We start from the raw sequence: 14,532 nt of genomic DNA on the forward strand, positions 1-14,532 counted from the left end.
AAATTGCAAGATACAGCTTGTGTTCTTTAAAATAGTGTTACCATATCACAAAGCAATTGGCAATTTCTGCTCAGGAAACTTGAATTATTAAATCAGGGAATCTTAAGAGGTGCAGTTGAATGAATAATTCACAAAGGATAATGAAATTTTTGGCTTTTTGTTATTACTGATTGCAGTATGTTCATCAATGTGCTAAGGAAATCAACAAACTGATTAACTTAACAAACTTTGCATTCATTGCAGATATTTGAAAGTAGAAAGGCAATGTTTAATAGCACTTGCTTTGCTTGTAGCCCAGAAGGCCAATAGTATTCTGGGTTGTATCAACAGAGATGTGGCCAGCAGGGAGATGGAGGTGACTGTTCCCCTCTTCTCTGCCCTTGTGAGGCCCCATCTGGAGAACTGCATCCATGTCAGGGGTCCCCAGTACAGGAAAGATGCAGAGCTGTTGGAGCAGGTACAGAGGAGGGCAACAAGGATGCTCAGAGAGCTGGAGCACCTCTCCTACGAAGAAAGTCTGAGGGAGCTGGGCTCTGTTAGCTTGCAGCTGCGTCCCTCACAGGCCTCTGCTCCATTGCTTGCATGATGTGCTTCCCCCCCTGCAGACAACAGTGCCTTTCCAATTTCTCCAGGTAATTTACCCTTCTTTAGCCACCGTTATAGTTTCTTCTTTGCTCTGTTCTCCAGTCTAAGTGGGTAAAAGAGATAATCCATGTAACTAAGCTGTTCAATAAAGCAAAACAATAAGGAAAGCTGTAGCAAACGATGTCTCCAAAATCTATCAATTGATTACTGGAGAATAACAAAAACCAGAACAGGTCTGAAGTGTCTCACAAGTAATTCATCAACTAGGGAGAAGTGTAGTTCTTATGAATTAATGGTTTGAAATAAATAGCTCAAGAATCTCTAAGGTTAATGAAGAACTTGGGATTCATCCTTGTAAACTGCTTTGTGTGAAAATTCTCTTTGGGTTGAGTAACTGAGTAAAAACAAACACTGTCTCAGGAGGAGGAGTATTCCCTTCTCAAGGCACGTATCCAGCTCTCCAGTGAGGTTAACTGTTCATGGAGAGGAGATGACTTGCAATGAATTTACAGTAACTCTGGAAATCATCCTGAACTATTTTTTCAGTTAATTACTAAACAAAATTGATTGTACATCTCATTATGAACACATTCTAATGTACCTTTGTTAATGGAAACATGAAAAGGACTAACAAGAGAAATATGATTAAAATGTTAAAACTTCAGATGTGAATTCCTTCTTGTTTAATGAGCACAATGGAACTATAAGCACAGTTGTGTGCATTATCACTTTATTTACTCTTTCCCTTTTTTTTCTTGCCTCTTCAATCTCACTTTCCCTTCTGGTGATAGTACTATCACATCACTTCCATTTCCATCATCCTCTTCCTTGGTATCTCTTGCATTCCTTCCATCTGTGCCTTCACATTTTCCCTGTGTTCTTAAGATGCCCCCTGCTGTCATGCTCTAAATTAGATATTTAAGAGAAAGATAAAACATCAAATGTTTTTTTTTTTTTTTTTTTTTTTTTTTTAAACCAGCTTCAGTTTTGTACATCTTGTACTAAATGCAAGCTCATCTCTAATATTATTAAGCTGCCTTCAACCACACACTTGCTGTTCCAATAGTTTTGTTTAAAAAAAAAAAAAAAGATCTTGAACTGGGATACATAACTGTAATTCATGAAGAGCAAAATATACAGAGGAAGAAAAGGAAATTCTAAAAATTGTTGTAATTACTCTGGCTCTGTACTTACAAAATCTATACAGAGTGGCATATTACAATACCTTTAATTTTATCTACGGATAACAAGATGCAAACTGTGTTGGCGAAAGCTGAAAGTCATACTGCTTGCCCTTGCTAGACAGGAATAATGAATATATACCCCAATGATAGAGATAGCTGCCAGATAAACAGCATCTTCTGAAGCTTCCTGGGAGCCACATTTTTAGGCAATGGTACACAATCTTCTGCTAACATGTGTTCAGATGAACTATTCAGACTTTCAACCAATTTTCAGTTGTAATAAAAAGGATCTGTTAAACTTGAGAACATAAGTGTCTCTCAGAAAATGCCACAGGAAGGCATAGTACTGTATCACAAAGTCCTTTTGTCAGGCTGTTAATAAGAATGAGATTACACAAAAAAGCACAAGCCTCTATCGGCATCCTTGGTATAGTGGGTCCCTCAAAGGAGAGAGCTAACGTCATCTTTGGGACTTCAGCAAAGCTGCATGTGATTAAAGTCATACTAAGTCTGTAAGGTATTATGAGTGTATTATGCTAAAAAATGGTGGCATAAGCTGAGAATTTTAATAGTGTTTTATTTATTTGATTTGTTTAAATCCCCGTAGCGTCCTACATTCCAGGCATTTAAGCATTGCTTTTTTTCTCCTGCCTTTGCAAAAACCAACAGTGTAACAAAACACCAAAGATTATGCAGGAGAACAACAACCCACAAGGGCACAACGACCTATGTTTTCCAGCTTGTGTTTATAAACGGTTGGAGCCGGTCAGATCCTCAGTTCAGGTGATGGAGTAAGACCTCCTTGCAGGCTTATTTTTTCCTTTTCATATGAAGGAGCAGCTCTCCAGCTGCTAGTCCCCATGTGCAAGCGTAACTATTCTTGTGTTCTTTAGTAGAAATGTTGTTATTTGCGTACTCAGGAATAGCACTTGCTGGAGCTTTGTAATTCTGCAAAATGACTATGTGTAGCCTGGGGTCACTATGCCTGGTCCACCAGTTAGATTCATGCAACAGGAAAAAGGAACCAAGACGTCAAAGGTGCGTAGGTGGCACAGAGTTCAGCCAGCCACCATGACCTCATTCTGTGCTTCCCATACAGCATGGATCAGCCTCTGTCCTAAAATGACTACTCCAGAAAGTTGTTCTACATTGATAACTCAGTTTAAATTTGTTATGAAGAGTAGATATCTATCACCACTGTACCACCGCATTTGTTCATTTTAAGCAGGTTTTTTAATTCTCCTTATCTTTTCTCTGATGTTTATAAGCAGCTGTCAGTCTTCATTTACTACAATGAATGAGATAAACTAATCCTTTCCATGGAACACAGATGATTCAACCCTTATTTCATTAGCGCATCAATGCAATTTGAGCCCATATTAAGCAGGAGGCCATTTCATCCACACAAGAAAACACTGGTGATTCCTCATGCTACATTCACATGCAATTAAACATTATCTCATGAAATCATTTTAAAACTCCTGACTTTCTGATGGCAATGTCTTCACTAATGTACCGTACTTTCGTTTGCCTCACTTTGCAACTTGGCTACCCTTTCACCAAGTGGTGTGTGCTGAACGTTTTATTCCTCATTTGTTTTTCAGCTCATGGGAGAAGCTTTTGTTATTAGTTCTCAAATGACTGGGCTTGTGTTTAGTACTGCTGAATTCTGAACCACATTATCCACTCCTCAAAGTTACCTGATTCAGTCTTTACCTCAGATCTAGAGCAGTATCTATGCTAACCCTATCTTTGAAGTAATTTCTTTAGTATGTTCCCACTCAAGGACATTGATTTCTGCATTTTACTTCTACTTTGACTGCTGTAACGTCTATTTTCATACATTTTGTTCCATTCCTGTTCTGCCTTCATCCCCAAACAATCATCCTTAATGAAAAATAAAATGCATTCATCCGGGATTTCCTTACTTGCTTCACATATTCTCTGTGTTCCTCCATCAGCTTTGCTTCTTTAGGTAGAGTACTCTTATTACCCAGCCAGCACATTTGATTTTGCTATCACCAGTATCACCATCCTTAACTCTCAATGCTTTCTGAAAATGTTCACTTCAAGAATGACCTCTTGTTTGCTGTGATTCAGTTTGTTCCTCTTCATTCCTCTAAGCCATTTCTTTCGAGTAAACTTTTCCAGAAGACTATGTTCTTTCCTCGGGAAAATACCAGACACTTCTTTATACTTTCTTTTTTTTCCAAGGCTTCCTCTTAGTTGTGTTACTTTATCAATATCTGATTTCTAAAATTCATTAATTTTCTTTGCAGAACAACTTAGATTTACTCTTTCATTTAATTTAAACTGAATCAATTATACTGAGAGCATAAAGATCAAAATGCTAAGTAAAAAAAAATGTTTTCACCTATTTCTTTTTAATGGAGTTTAAAAATGCAACTGCAAATTATTTTAAAGTTTAGATTAAAAAAAAAAAAAAATCGTATCCTATTTTGGTACTTTTGCAAGGCAATACAATTGGTTCATGCTTCCATCCTCTGCATTTGGCTTTCATCACAGCATTCTCTGAAATGAATCCCACTGAAATCAAAGATGAATGAATCAAAGACTGAAAGTCAGCATGTCTAACTACCAAGAAAACTGCAATGCAAAAGGATCACACATCAGTCCAATAGCTAACAAAATCAATCTGTTACTGTGTATACATAGACACTAAGGGCTTTCTTTCTTAAACAACAGATAACCCGAGATGAATTTTTGAGCATACTGTAAATTTTACAATAAGTGTACTCACTAAACATGTTTGTTACTTTCCAGTTATAACTAAGGATTATTTTAAATGTGGGAACGAAAGATATTAAATACTTGTACAATAATAAAGCGAGTAATACAGAGGAAATATTTCAGGAGTAAGACTCAGTGGTGATTCAAATCTTTCATCTTTATATCAATTCTTCGTATTCAGCTGAGGTTGGCAGAGTGAGAAAACTTATTATCCAGTAATCTTAGTGAAATAACTAGGCGATCTCTTCTCTGTCAGCCAAATTTCAGCAAGCCAGAATGATTTCCTACTCTGATAGTCCTAAAGCCAGGAAAAATTTCTTTTGTTCTTAGAAACTGTTGAGCAGACAGCTACTGATTTTACGAAATAATCGCCAGCCATTAATGCCCTTGAAAACGCAAATAGAGAAAGCGGGTCTAGTTGTGGAACAAAATATTTCCATGGTGAACAGAAAAAGAATGGACAGTTTAACAATTGCATAAAATGAGACCCCACAGAGCTGCTGTAATATTTCCAGGTCCATGTCAAGTTTTGAAGACAAGACACCACTCTATTTTTGTCTAACTGTTCATTTTAGGGAGACCAAGCACTTCAGCTAGAACCACTTTAGATCTGCGTCACTGCAACTCAATGTAATGGAATGAGGGGATGCTTAGAGCAAAATGCATCCTTGTTTAAAAAAAAGAAAAACTAAGCTTCATTTTGCTCATCTATATTTTATATACAGAAACAAGGGCTAATTGTACCTAGAGTGTCATTAATTAGACAGACATTACAAAAAGACACCAAATGAATTGGAGAAAAAAAACTTCATACTGCACAACATTTAGAAACTACAGAAACTGAGTGACTTAGGAAGCTGCCACACGATGCATAAATCAAAGACAGTCTTATAAGTCATTGGCATGTTAAAGTCTGTTGCATTTTTTATAAAGCAAGGCCCTTGTATAATGAATCTTAAGTTATAAAACTATGAAAAAGAATTTGTTATAAATCAAGCTGTCTTAGAACAGTTCTGAGGCAAAGACTCTTAATGGAGCCCAATGCTTGACACCTGAAATAATGTAGGTTTTTTTCCCCTTTATAAAGAGAGGTTTTGGTGCATGAATGTCTTCAAGTGAGTGCTTTGGAATTCTGCATTAATTTACTAAAAGTTCAGTGTGGCTTAGTCTGTAATTTCCATATGGAAGACAGCGAGTTTAGCATCATTCAGTTCTTGTTTTAAGAACCTTGTATACAAGAAATATTTAGTCCTTATTTCCACATTTTAAAGCTTAATAACGTAATAATTCAGCACCTAAACAATTTCAAATCAGGCTGTTGCAACCCTGTTATCAAGAGCAAGTGAATGTCACCGTATTTTTTCTAAGCTTCACCTTTTGATTAAATTGGGATTAAATTATCCACAGAACTTGAAGTGGGAATGATTCTGGGCAACATAGTTCATCCACACTTAGTAAAATTATTATGCATGTATTGAAAATCTGCAGAGAATAAGGAATAAACCCAAAGAAAAGCATCTGATGTAATAGTTGGCATTACTTTTTCATTCCAAATTAAAGGTTTAAGTAAGATAATGTAAGTAGGATTCAAATATCCCTTCCTGGTTTATATGGAACACTGTTGTTGGTTTACGAAAGAGAAGGAACGTGACTGGGGGACTGCAACAAATGTCCTCTTGGCTTTACACAAAACACCACAGAAGTTAAGTTATCACCTCATGCAATCCTCTGCTAGCACACTATGGTCCTCCATATCTCTCAGCATTCTTTCCCAGTCCTCCTACCCATCTGTCACCCCCCTAGCAGAATCCCTCAGCTTCCACCACCCTGTCCCCCTGATAGCTGTTTGCTCACCTGTGCTGCTTGATGGGCTGAGTTCCTCTGTCAGGAGACAAAGCCTCTGGGAAAGACTGAGGACCTGAAAAGCTGGACTCCATGACTTTGTCCAGAGCAGGCCCAGGATGCCTATCTGTTTTGGAGTACTGTGGCACAGAGAATAAAATGAATTAATACATAAAATGCAAAATACATTGCTGATGTTATTCAGTGAGAACTGAAATCAATAAGAAGTACTTTAATTTAAAAATTAAAATCAGGAAGGGCAAGTAATACATCCATTCACTGCTGTTTACACAAGTGAAGAGCACCCAGGTTTGTTGTCCCCATTACCTTCTGCACATCAGAAACCCAAAGTCCACATTGGCAGCAAAATTACTGACTGATCTGCCCAAAACAAAAGGGAATGCAGACCCCTTTGAATAAAAACTTGCTTTTGTGACTGTCCATGCAGTGCCTGAGATCACAAAATATCTCAGACGGCGTTCAGCACCTTTTTGTGTCCTTTGATGATTTCAGTCAAACACTCCCCTCATCAATATGCGTAACTAGGAACACCACACTGAATAGCTTTTGTATCATCAGATAAGTAAGAAAAACATTTGAATCCTATCTGTAGAGCCAGACAACCCTGCTGCACCTGAAACTTCTGACCTGGGAGTATCTGTGCTAGTAGTATCAGTGTAAACATAATTCTTCTTGTGACAGTTGTGTGTGCAGGGCAACCTCTGGGCACACAGTGTGACACAAAGGTCTGTAAAGCAGACACCGGATGTGAACAGGAATGGATGTTCCTCTTTTTGGTTTGTGATTCATCTGGAAATTCAGCAAAAAAAAAAAAAAAACAACCAACTCTGGCTCTGAATAGAGCCTGGAAGTCAAAGCATAAGAAGGGTGCATTTTGGTTTGAAAGAAGAATCAATGTTAGCAGCTACTGGACAGTAACTCAGAGGTACAAGCACTTAACCCACATTTACACATAGTTAAGAAAAATAGCAGAAAAAGAAACAGAAAAGAAAGATAACATTTCTGACGCTGTGCTGAGATAAACTGCACTAAACCTAATTGGTCTATTCTTCTTCAATCCTTTTCTCTCTGCATTGAATTTGTACTTTTAGTACTAGGTAGCTAGGTTACCTTGACAATAAGCTGGTACCGTGGGATCTATTACATGATTAAATATTTTAGGTAAAAATATAATGTATATTATATAAAATACAGTGGTAAAATAAATGCCTTGCAATTATACAACAGCATAATCATTTGTGAAGGAGACAGTAAGATTTCTGTCATGGTACAGTTCTTCCCCTTAATTATTTTGTTGTCTAACAAAAGATCAGGTGAGAACTCCTTAAAAAGGAGGAGTTATTTCCTGATTCCCCTTTACTATAATTATCTACATTTCCCAAGAGTTTAGCGAAACTAAAAAGGAAAGTCTCACAAGACTACTCTCTTCTAACCAGTTTCAGAGCACGTTCACAGAACGTCTTGAACTGCTTGTGACCAATTTTCTGTTGATGAAAAAAAAAAAACCACAACAGATCTTCCAATTTTTCTCTTAAGTTATCTCTTCCCTCCCTTCCTGTTGTGCCAAATACCCACAGGAAAGGGGCCAAAATAACTGCTTCAGGGCGTTGGAAGGCAAAGCTGTGAAAGTGGCAATATGTAAAATGTTACTGCACACAAACCAAACACAACTGAAATAATAAGAAGAAACATATTCCACTTGTTTTTCTTCCAGTTACAATGATCTTAGCTGTCATTTGTCACTACTGTAGATGAAGCATTCAGATGGAAGCATGTCTTTTAAGGTGCTGTTTGTGACAGTTTTAAACTTCAATGTTTCTTCTGCCAGCTGCAGCAATGACACTGATTTCTGACCTGAATAAATCAATTTGAGCTATGGGAAGAATGAGTTGTAAGTATTAGGAAGGTATTTCTGTCCTTTTTCATGTTTGTTCGTGATATTAAATTGAAGACCCAACCGGCTTTAAAGGACCACGAGCATGAAGTGAATCACAGAGGTTAAGCAGGGATGAGCTATGCCTCTCACCACATCTATGGTTAAAGTGAACATGGGCTTTGGGGGATGACACACACAAGAGCATCTTTGCTCATCACAGTTGAGGAAGAACAGGGTCCCCCCATGAGCTGCCCAATGCAATCCCAAATATTTACTGCCCAGGCTCAGTTTGGCTCTTTCTTCTTAATCAAATATTTATTTCATGACATTTCCAGATCCATCGCTCACTAATCATCACAACAACCACAGTGTCAATTACACTGATATCACAATTTCAGCTGAGGGTGCAAATATACAGAGAATTTGAACGATCAACAGAATCAATTTTATTTAGTTGTAGCACATTCATAGAATTAAACACAGTTGGGTTTACTCCTTTCTAGCTTAACCATAAATGCCACATCCCTTCTCTGAGACAGCCTTTGGAGGAAAGAATCAGAATCCTGGGAGAAGTTTACAGCAGCATCTAGCAGAGCTCCCAGAGTGGGATGGGGGACTGCCACCCAGCTGTGTCCCAGTGGAAACAGCCCCACTGCCCCCAGCTGTCAGCCAAGCTGCAAACTACAGAGCCCTCTGCTTGCTGTTGAGCTGCTAAACACTTAGCCACTGCAGGGGATAAGCTGTGAAGCACTGTCAGAGTACTGTACTGCTCTGGGAGGTTGAAAGCATCCCCTGAAATCTCATCTGTCTCTGATGGTTCTGTTTTGTTTATCAATGGTTTTATTGTCTTTTTGGTTCATTATGCATGCTTCTTTGAGCTGACATAAAAGAAACGTTCATGTATAAGGCTAAATAAAATAAAGAATAATTAAAGCATTTAAAAATAAAACGTTTTGCAAAGTTCAATTTCTTCATGGTTTCACAGAGAAAATCATCTGTTATGTGCAATTACTCTAACTCTTTGACAATAAAATCTCACCCACTACTAGCTAACTCTAAATGAGTCTGCAAGAAGTCACCCTCTGCCACTGACCTGCTGTATCACTGCGAGTATTTCCCTGCCTGATGCCTCCGATTATTCTTTCTTAAATTTAGGATCCACAGGTGACAAATGCCTCATAAGTCCTATACAATAGCCAGACACTGTTGTCCTATGGTTAAGCAAAACAGAACAACCCCCTCCATCTCTTTCTCCTTGATGGATATCTCTCAAATAGTAAGAAAAAAATGAAGTTCAGATTTGCGTCTGCATTGAAAGAGAGGCGATGTGGGGTTGCCATTTCAAAAAGGACTGGGAAGGCAGAGAGCATCAGATTTGCATTACATTCAGAGAGGTGAAGAACTAATGCCACGTTTGGAAGGGCTGGCCTTGCTCCACCAGCCTATCTGCTGGAATACTGAGCGTCCTTACAGCTACTCCCTGTGCTCTGCTGCCAGCACTCTAGACAGAGGCCAGCAAGCTCAAGTTTCTCTATTATGGCAGTTCTTCTGAAGTTGTGAAAAGTTATTGAACTGGGAAATCTGGTCCTGATCTTAGCTCATAAATCACATCGCAACTCAGATAAAAATACATGCTCATCTTTGAAAAGAGCTAAATGCCTTTGTCTGGTATTCAACATATATTAATTGCATTTCTATCACAGTGATTAGGTTTATTTACTATATGGTATCAACAAGCATCAGCAAGTCACAAAAAGAAACTTTGTCCTCTTGTTATAATATCAGAAACTTGTGATTGCAAGCTGCTAGGAACAAGTGTAGTGAGAAGTGAAAGCACATGCTACAGCATGAAAAGCATATTAGGCACCTCAGAGGGGATGTGATGGGGAATTAATAGATCCACTTAGTATCACAGGAGAAGGTATTAAATGCAGTAAGGATGAAAAAAGCTATTTTAAACAACCATGCCAACTGTCAGAATCACAAAAGGAATGGCAAGTCTGCTGCTGCTTTTGTTGCTGATGTTCTAAAGCTAAGAGAATTTAAAGAAATTCTGTAATCAAGGTGTAGAAAGGAGGCAGTAAACACCAGGAGACACCAAGCTTGGTGATCTGCAGAGTAATATAAGTGCAACTGGGACATGTCCTCCTGCCTGTGGGTGGTGTATAGGGTGCAGAGAGTGTTTGCCTAAGAAGTGCAGCTGAGCATCCTGACTTGCTTGTGTATGATGATGGAACCATTTGCTGCAGTCTTGTGGACCACATTCAGTAAGTATCTCTCAAAGATTATATAATCTCTTTGGGAAGATATAGGTAATACTAGGAAGTCCCAAGCTTCATGCACATGGTAAAATAAATCTTAATCTCCTGTGTAACTCAAAGATCCTCCATTACGAACTTGCACATAACCCCCTTCCTGTCTGAAAACTTATTGCAAGATTATCAGTACATTTGCATTCATAAAGAAGAAAAATGGTGTACAGAAAATGGGGTAACTACAAAAAGAATATAGGAGACAGGAGCCTGAACTTTTGTCAAGCAAAATGTGGAAACAGTTATCCAAATTCAAGCTCTCTGACAACCTAGAAAGAAATTGCACATTGCTGTCAAATTATTTGGGAAAAGGAGTATCCTTGAAGGAAATTGCAGAGAAATACTAATAGGCTAATAGCTCTGTTCAAACTGTTGTTTATGAATCCTGCTTACAGAATACCGTATTATTTATCTAATTGGTGTCCTTTATTGTATGATGGAATCAATACTGAGAGCCCAGGTGAACACAATTACCAGCTCTGAACAGTAGGAATTCACAGGATCACAACTGAACTGAGAAAGGAAGTGGAAGTAATGTAATAGACTCAAATGCAGGAAGGAAAGCATACGATGCTTCAAAATATTTCAGATGTCAATACAAACAGAAAGCTTTATTCCCTGTAACACTGTAATCCAGTGGTAGGGAGACATCTACATTTTGGCTTAAACCTCTAAAACTCCTTGCATCCTTCCTCAACCCTGGTGCCAGCCAAGGAGGGTGAGCTTGCACACGTTCACGTTAAAGAGCCGTTGGTTGGCTTTACAAAGAGCTAAATCTTTTCATGAGTAGTTCAAGCTGGTTAGAATTGATAGAATAGCAAACCCAAACTCCTCAGACGCTTTCTACTTTGTTTATGCTTACACTGAATTATTTGGGCAGTATCCCAATGCCAGCTGTTGGATATGAATGTGGTTGCAGTAGCTCTCCTCACTAAAAAGGACTAATTGTGCTGCTAGAAGATGGAACAACCTGTAAACGGTTCATGCTTGGCTGAGGCACAGCACTCAACCTGGAACCTGACAGCAAGCTTGTGGTCTGTACCAGATGGGCCTATTCTTTCCCAACATTTTTGTAGCACTGTATTCCGGCATCATTCATTCAGGATACTTCTTAGTGGGTCCAAAAATCTGAATAGTATGCTCCTAGTGTATACCAGAGCTCTTGAAGTACAGTTGCTGCAGACCTTTACCAGTTCATATACTTTCTGTTCCTCAAAGACTTTCTGGGAATGCTTTCAATAAACAGTTAATGAGAAGGAGCATAAAGCCACATCTACACCTCATTGTAGCAGAGACCGCCTAGCAGCTGTCACAAAGGCTTTAACACTACTCACGCTGCTTGACCTATACTATGTCAAGATATGGCCGCCACTCTTCCTCACCTGTTTTTATTGTACTGATCAGAGAATGGGCAAAATGAAACAAAAGACTGCAACTTCTTCAAGTAAGGCAATTCCAAAAAAACTCCTTTTTATAGCCACCCACCTCCTTTTTTTTTTTTTTTTTTCTCCTGACTACTCTGTTGTTTGACTTGAATAGCTGATCCAATTTCCTTAAAAAGAGCAAGAGCAACCTTTCCACCATATGGATGTTCAATGAACCTGGGGGAAGGTCCACTTCCAATTCATTTTTCAAATACTGGCTTTTGAAATAAGGATTGCCAAACAAGGCAGCCCATATCTTAGGACAGAACAGGAGAAACGTTTTAAGATCAAACATTTGGAGCTTTTAGCATTGTGCATAGTTTTTATTGTAAAGAAGCTTAAATTGGCACAGAGGTGAGGTATCACAGGGACAAAAGTTTTTTTTTGCATTCCCTTTTGCAGCAATCCAAACAGCTCCAAAAATAAAGAGTAAAATCAGAATAAAATGTAAATTTATAATTTTAATAATTTGTTCAAAAAATGAAATCTGGTAGGTTTTTTTTTTTTTTTTTTTTCCCTGCTTTTAACAGCAATCCTGATGCATTTACATAGATTCTCTCATTTAAAGAGATTCAAAACTGACTTTCAAACTAAGTAACAACAATTAAGTCTTTTGCTGAAGTCCAGTGAAAGGTAAAAAGGGAAAAAGAAATAATGAAATGATAGCACTTCACGGAGTTTGGTTGAGTTCTTTAATGCCCCAAAACACTTGAAACACTACCTGCTACATGTAAAGCTTCCTCCTAAAGAAGTGCAACGTTTAGAAAGATCTGTGCATCCATTAGTAAATGTAGTAACCTCTGTGTTCAAATGCAAAGGCTCTTTTCAAATAGGCATTAGAATTGTCATCAAGAATAATCGCAGATTCATAGAATGACAAGCTAGTTTCAAAGCCCTGCTATGTGCAGGGTCACCAACCACCAGACCAGGCTGCCCAGAGCCACGTCCAGCCTGGCCTTGAATGCCTCCATGGATGGGGCATCCACAACCTCCTTGGGCAACCTGTTCCAGTGCCTCACCACCCTCTGGGTGAAAAACTTCCTCCTCATATCTAACCTAAACCTCCCGTCTCAGTTTAAAACCATTCCCCCTTGTCGTATCACAATCCACCCTCATAAACAGCCGTTCCCCCTCCTCTTTATTTGTTCCCTTCAAGTAGTGGAATGCCACAATGAGGTCTCCCCAGAGCCTTCTCTTCTCCATGCTAAACAAGCCCAGTTTCCTCAACCTTTCTTCATAGGAAGAAAGGAAAAGGAATAAAGAAAGGATCAGGAACGTTATGCAGTTGTTTTCAGGTTTGAACTAATACAGAGAATAGAAAGCAGGCAAAAAAAAAAAAAAAAAAAAAAGTGAAAGCATCACTAGGTCTATTATGAATAGGAAGTAGAAAAATAAGGGAGAACCTTTCAGGGAAAGCAAGGAGGACAGAACATAAGCAAGACAGATTTCCCATATAAGAGGAGGACATGGATTAGGAAAAATGAGGTTGATAGGATTTCATAAAGCAAAACCCCTGAAATAACATCCTTCATTTTCTTAAGTTTCTGTATTCGTCCCTGGAAATAGGTAGAACCAAGGTTTCTCCCCAAATCCATGTGGTGCTGCAGATGGGAACCTCACAGAAATCACCTCCAGAGTGACTGCAGCACCTCTACAGAAGTGAGCCCTAGGAAGCTGCCCACCAGCACCTGGTCTCTGCCTTACCCTGCAGATACAGACAGGGCAGATTACTGGGCTCTGATGCAGAGACACGCAGACACTCCTAAGCAATATCATTTCAAAGTCCTTATCTGCTCTCTCGTCAATTCCTCCTCCTCCCCTGGTTCTGCTTTTCTCCAATCTGCCAAGATTTGTAAATATTTCATTAACTGCCTACTTGCATTCCTGCACTAAAATCTTTCTAACAATAGAAACCATTCTTGTCCTGCACAGTTACACTACATACTGCACAAGGTCATTCTGCATTTCTTTCTTAGTATTTTTGCTCCCAGAGGAAAAATGCACTAATAGCAAGGATAAAACTGCTCCCTTCTAGTTGCTACAGGAACTAGAAAATGGTGTGTTAATTACCAGCACTGAGAGCTCTAGTTTGAACAGCATTAAAATCAGAAAAACAAATCTGGCCTAAAATAAAGAATAATCATATCTTTAAATCTCTAATATTTGGAATCCACAAATGGCTGCTCAGTCATTACAGCTATTGTTATGGCAAAAGAAAATGACTTAAAGCTTGAGGATGTGTTTGTCAGATGCTGAGAGGACACCAAATAGTTCTTTGTGATGACAGGTTGAGAAAATATTGCACAAATATTTGTTTAACTCAAGAGCCAGGCAAACGACACCATCTGAACTGCCTACCTTGGGCACTAGTTAGCATGCCTAAGTTTAGGTCTAGGTTCTGAATTACAGAGAAAAAGAGTGAAAAAAAGAGTGTTAACCACAACCCAGTTTGCATATTAGAATAAAAGAATCACAAAAGCTTTTCGCAAATTTAACATTTGTTGTCACCATCACAAGGCAGCAACACTCCTAACAGC

General features: G+C 38.6%; 1 protein-coding gene across 1 annotated transcript in view; it reads right to left on the reverse strand.

The window, feature by feature from the left end:
• The window catches only part of NRG3 (neuregulin 3), a gene marked incomplete at its 5' end in the record, with an annotated part of 371,341 nt that overhangs the window by 8,458 nt on the left and 348,351 nt on the right, over positions 1 to 14,532 (reverse strand). Inside the window, one exon of the mRNA XM_042818296.1 lies at positions 6,375 to 6,502. Coding sequence (XP_042674230.1) covers positions 6,375 to 6,502 — 128 coding nt within the window. The remainder of the gene's footprint in view (positions 1 to 6,374; positions 6,503 to 14,532) is intronic.

Source organism: Centrocercus urophasianus, unplaced genomic scaffold (genome assembly GCF_019232065.1).
Source record: "Centrocercus urophasianus isolate 14NV4802_14NV808 unplaced genomic scaffold, USGS_Curo_1.0 seq_17, whole genome shotgun sequence".
In the NCBI taxonomy this organism is placed as follows: domain Eukaryota; kingdom Metazoa; phylum Chordata; class Aves; order Galliformes; family Phasianidae; genus Centrocercus; species Centrocercus urophasianus.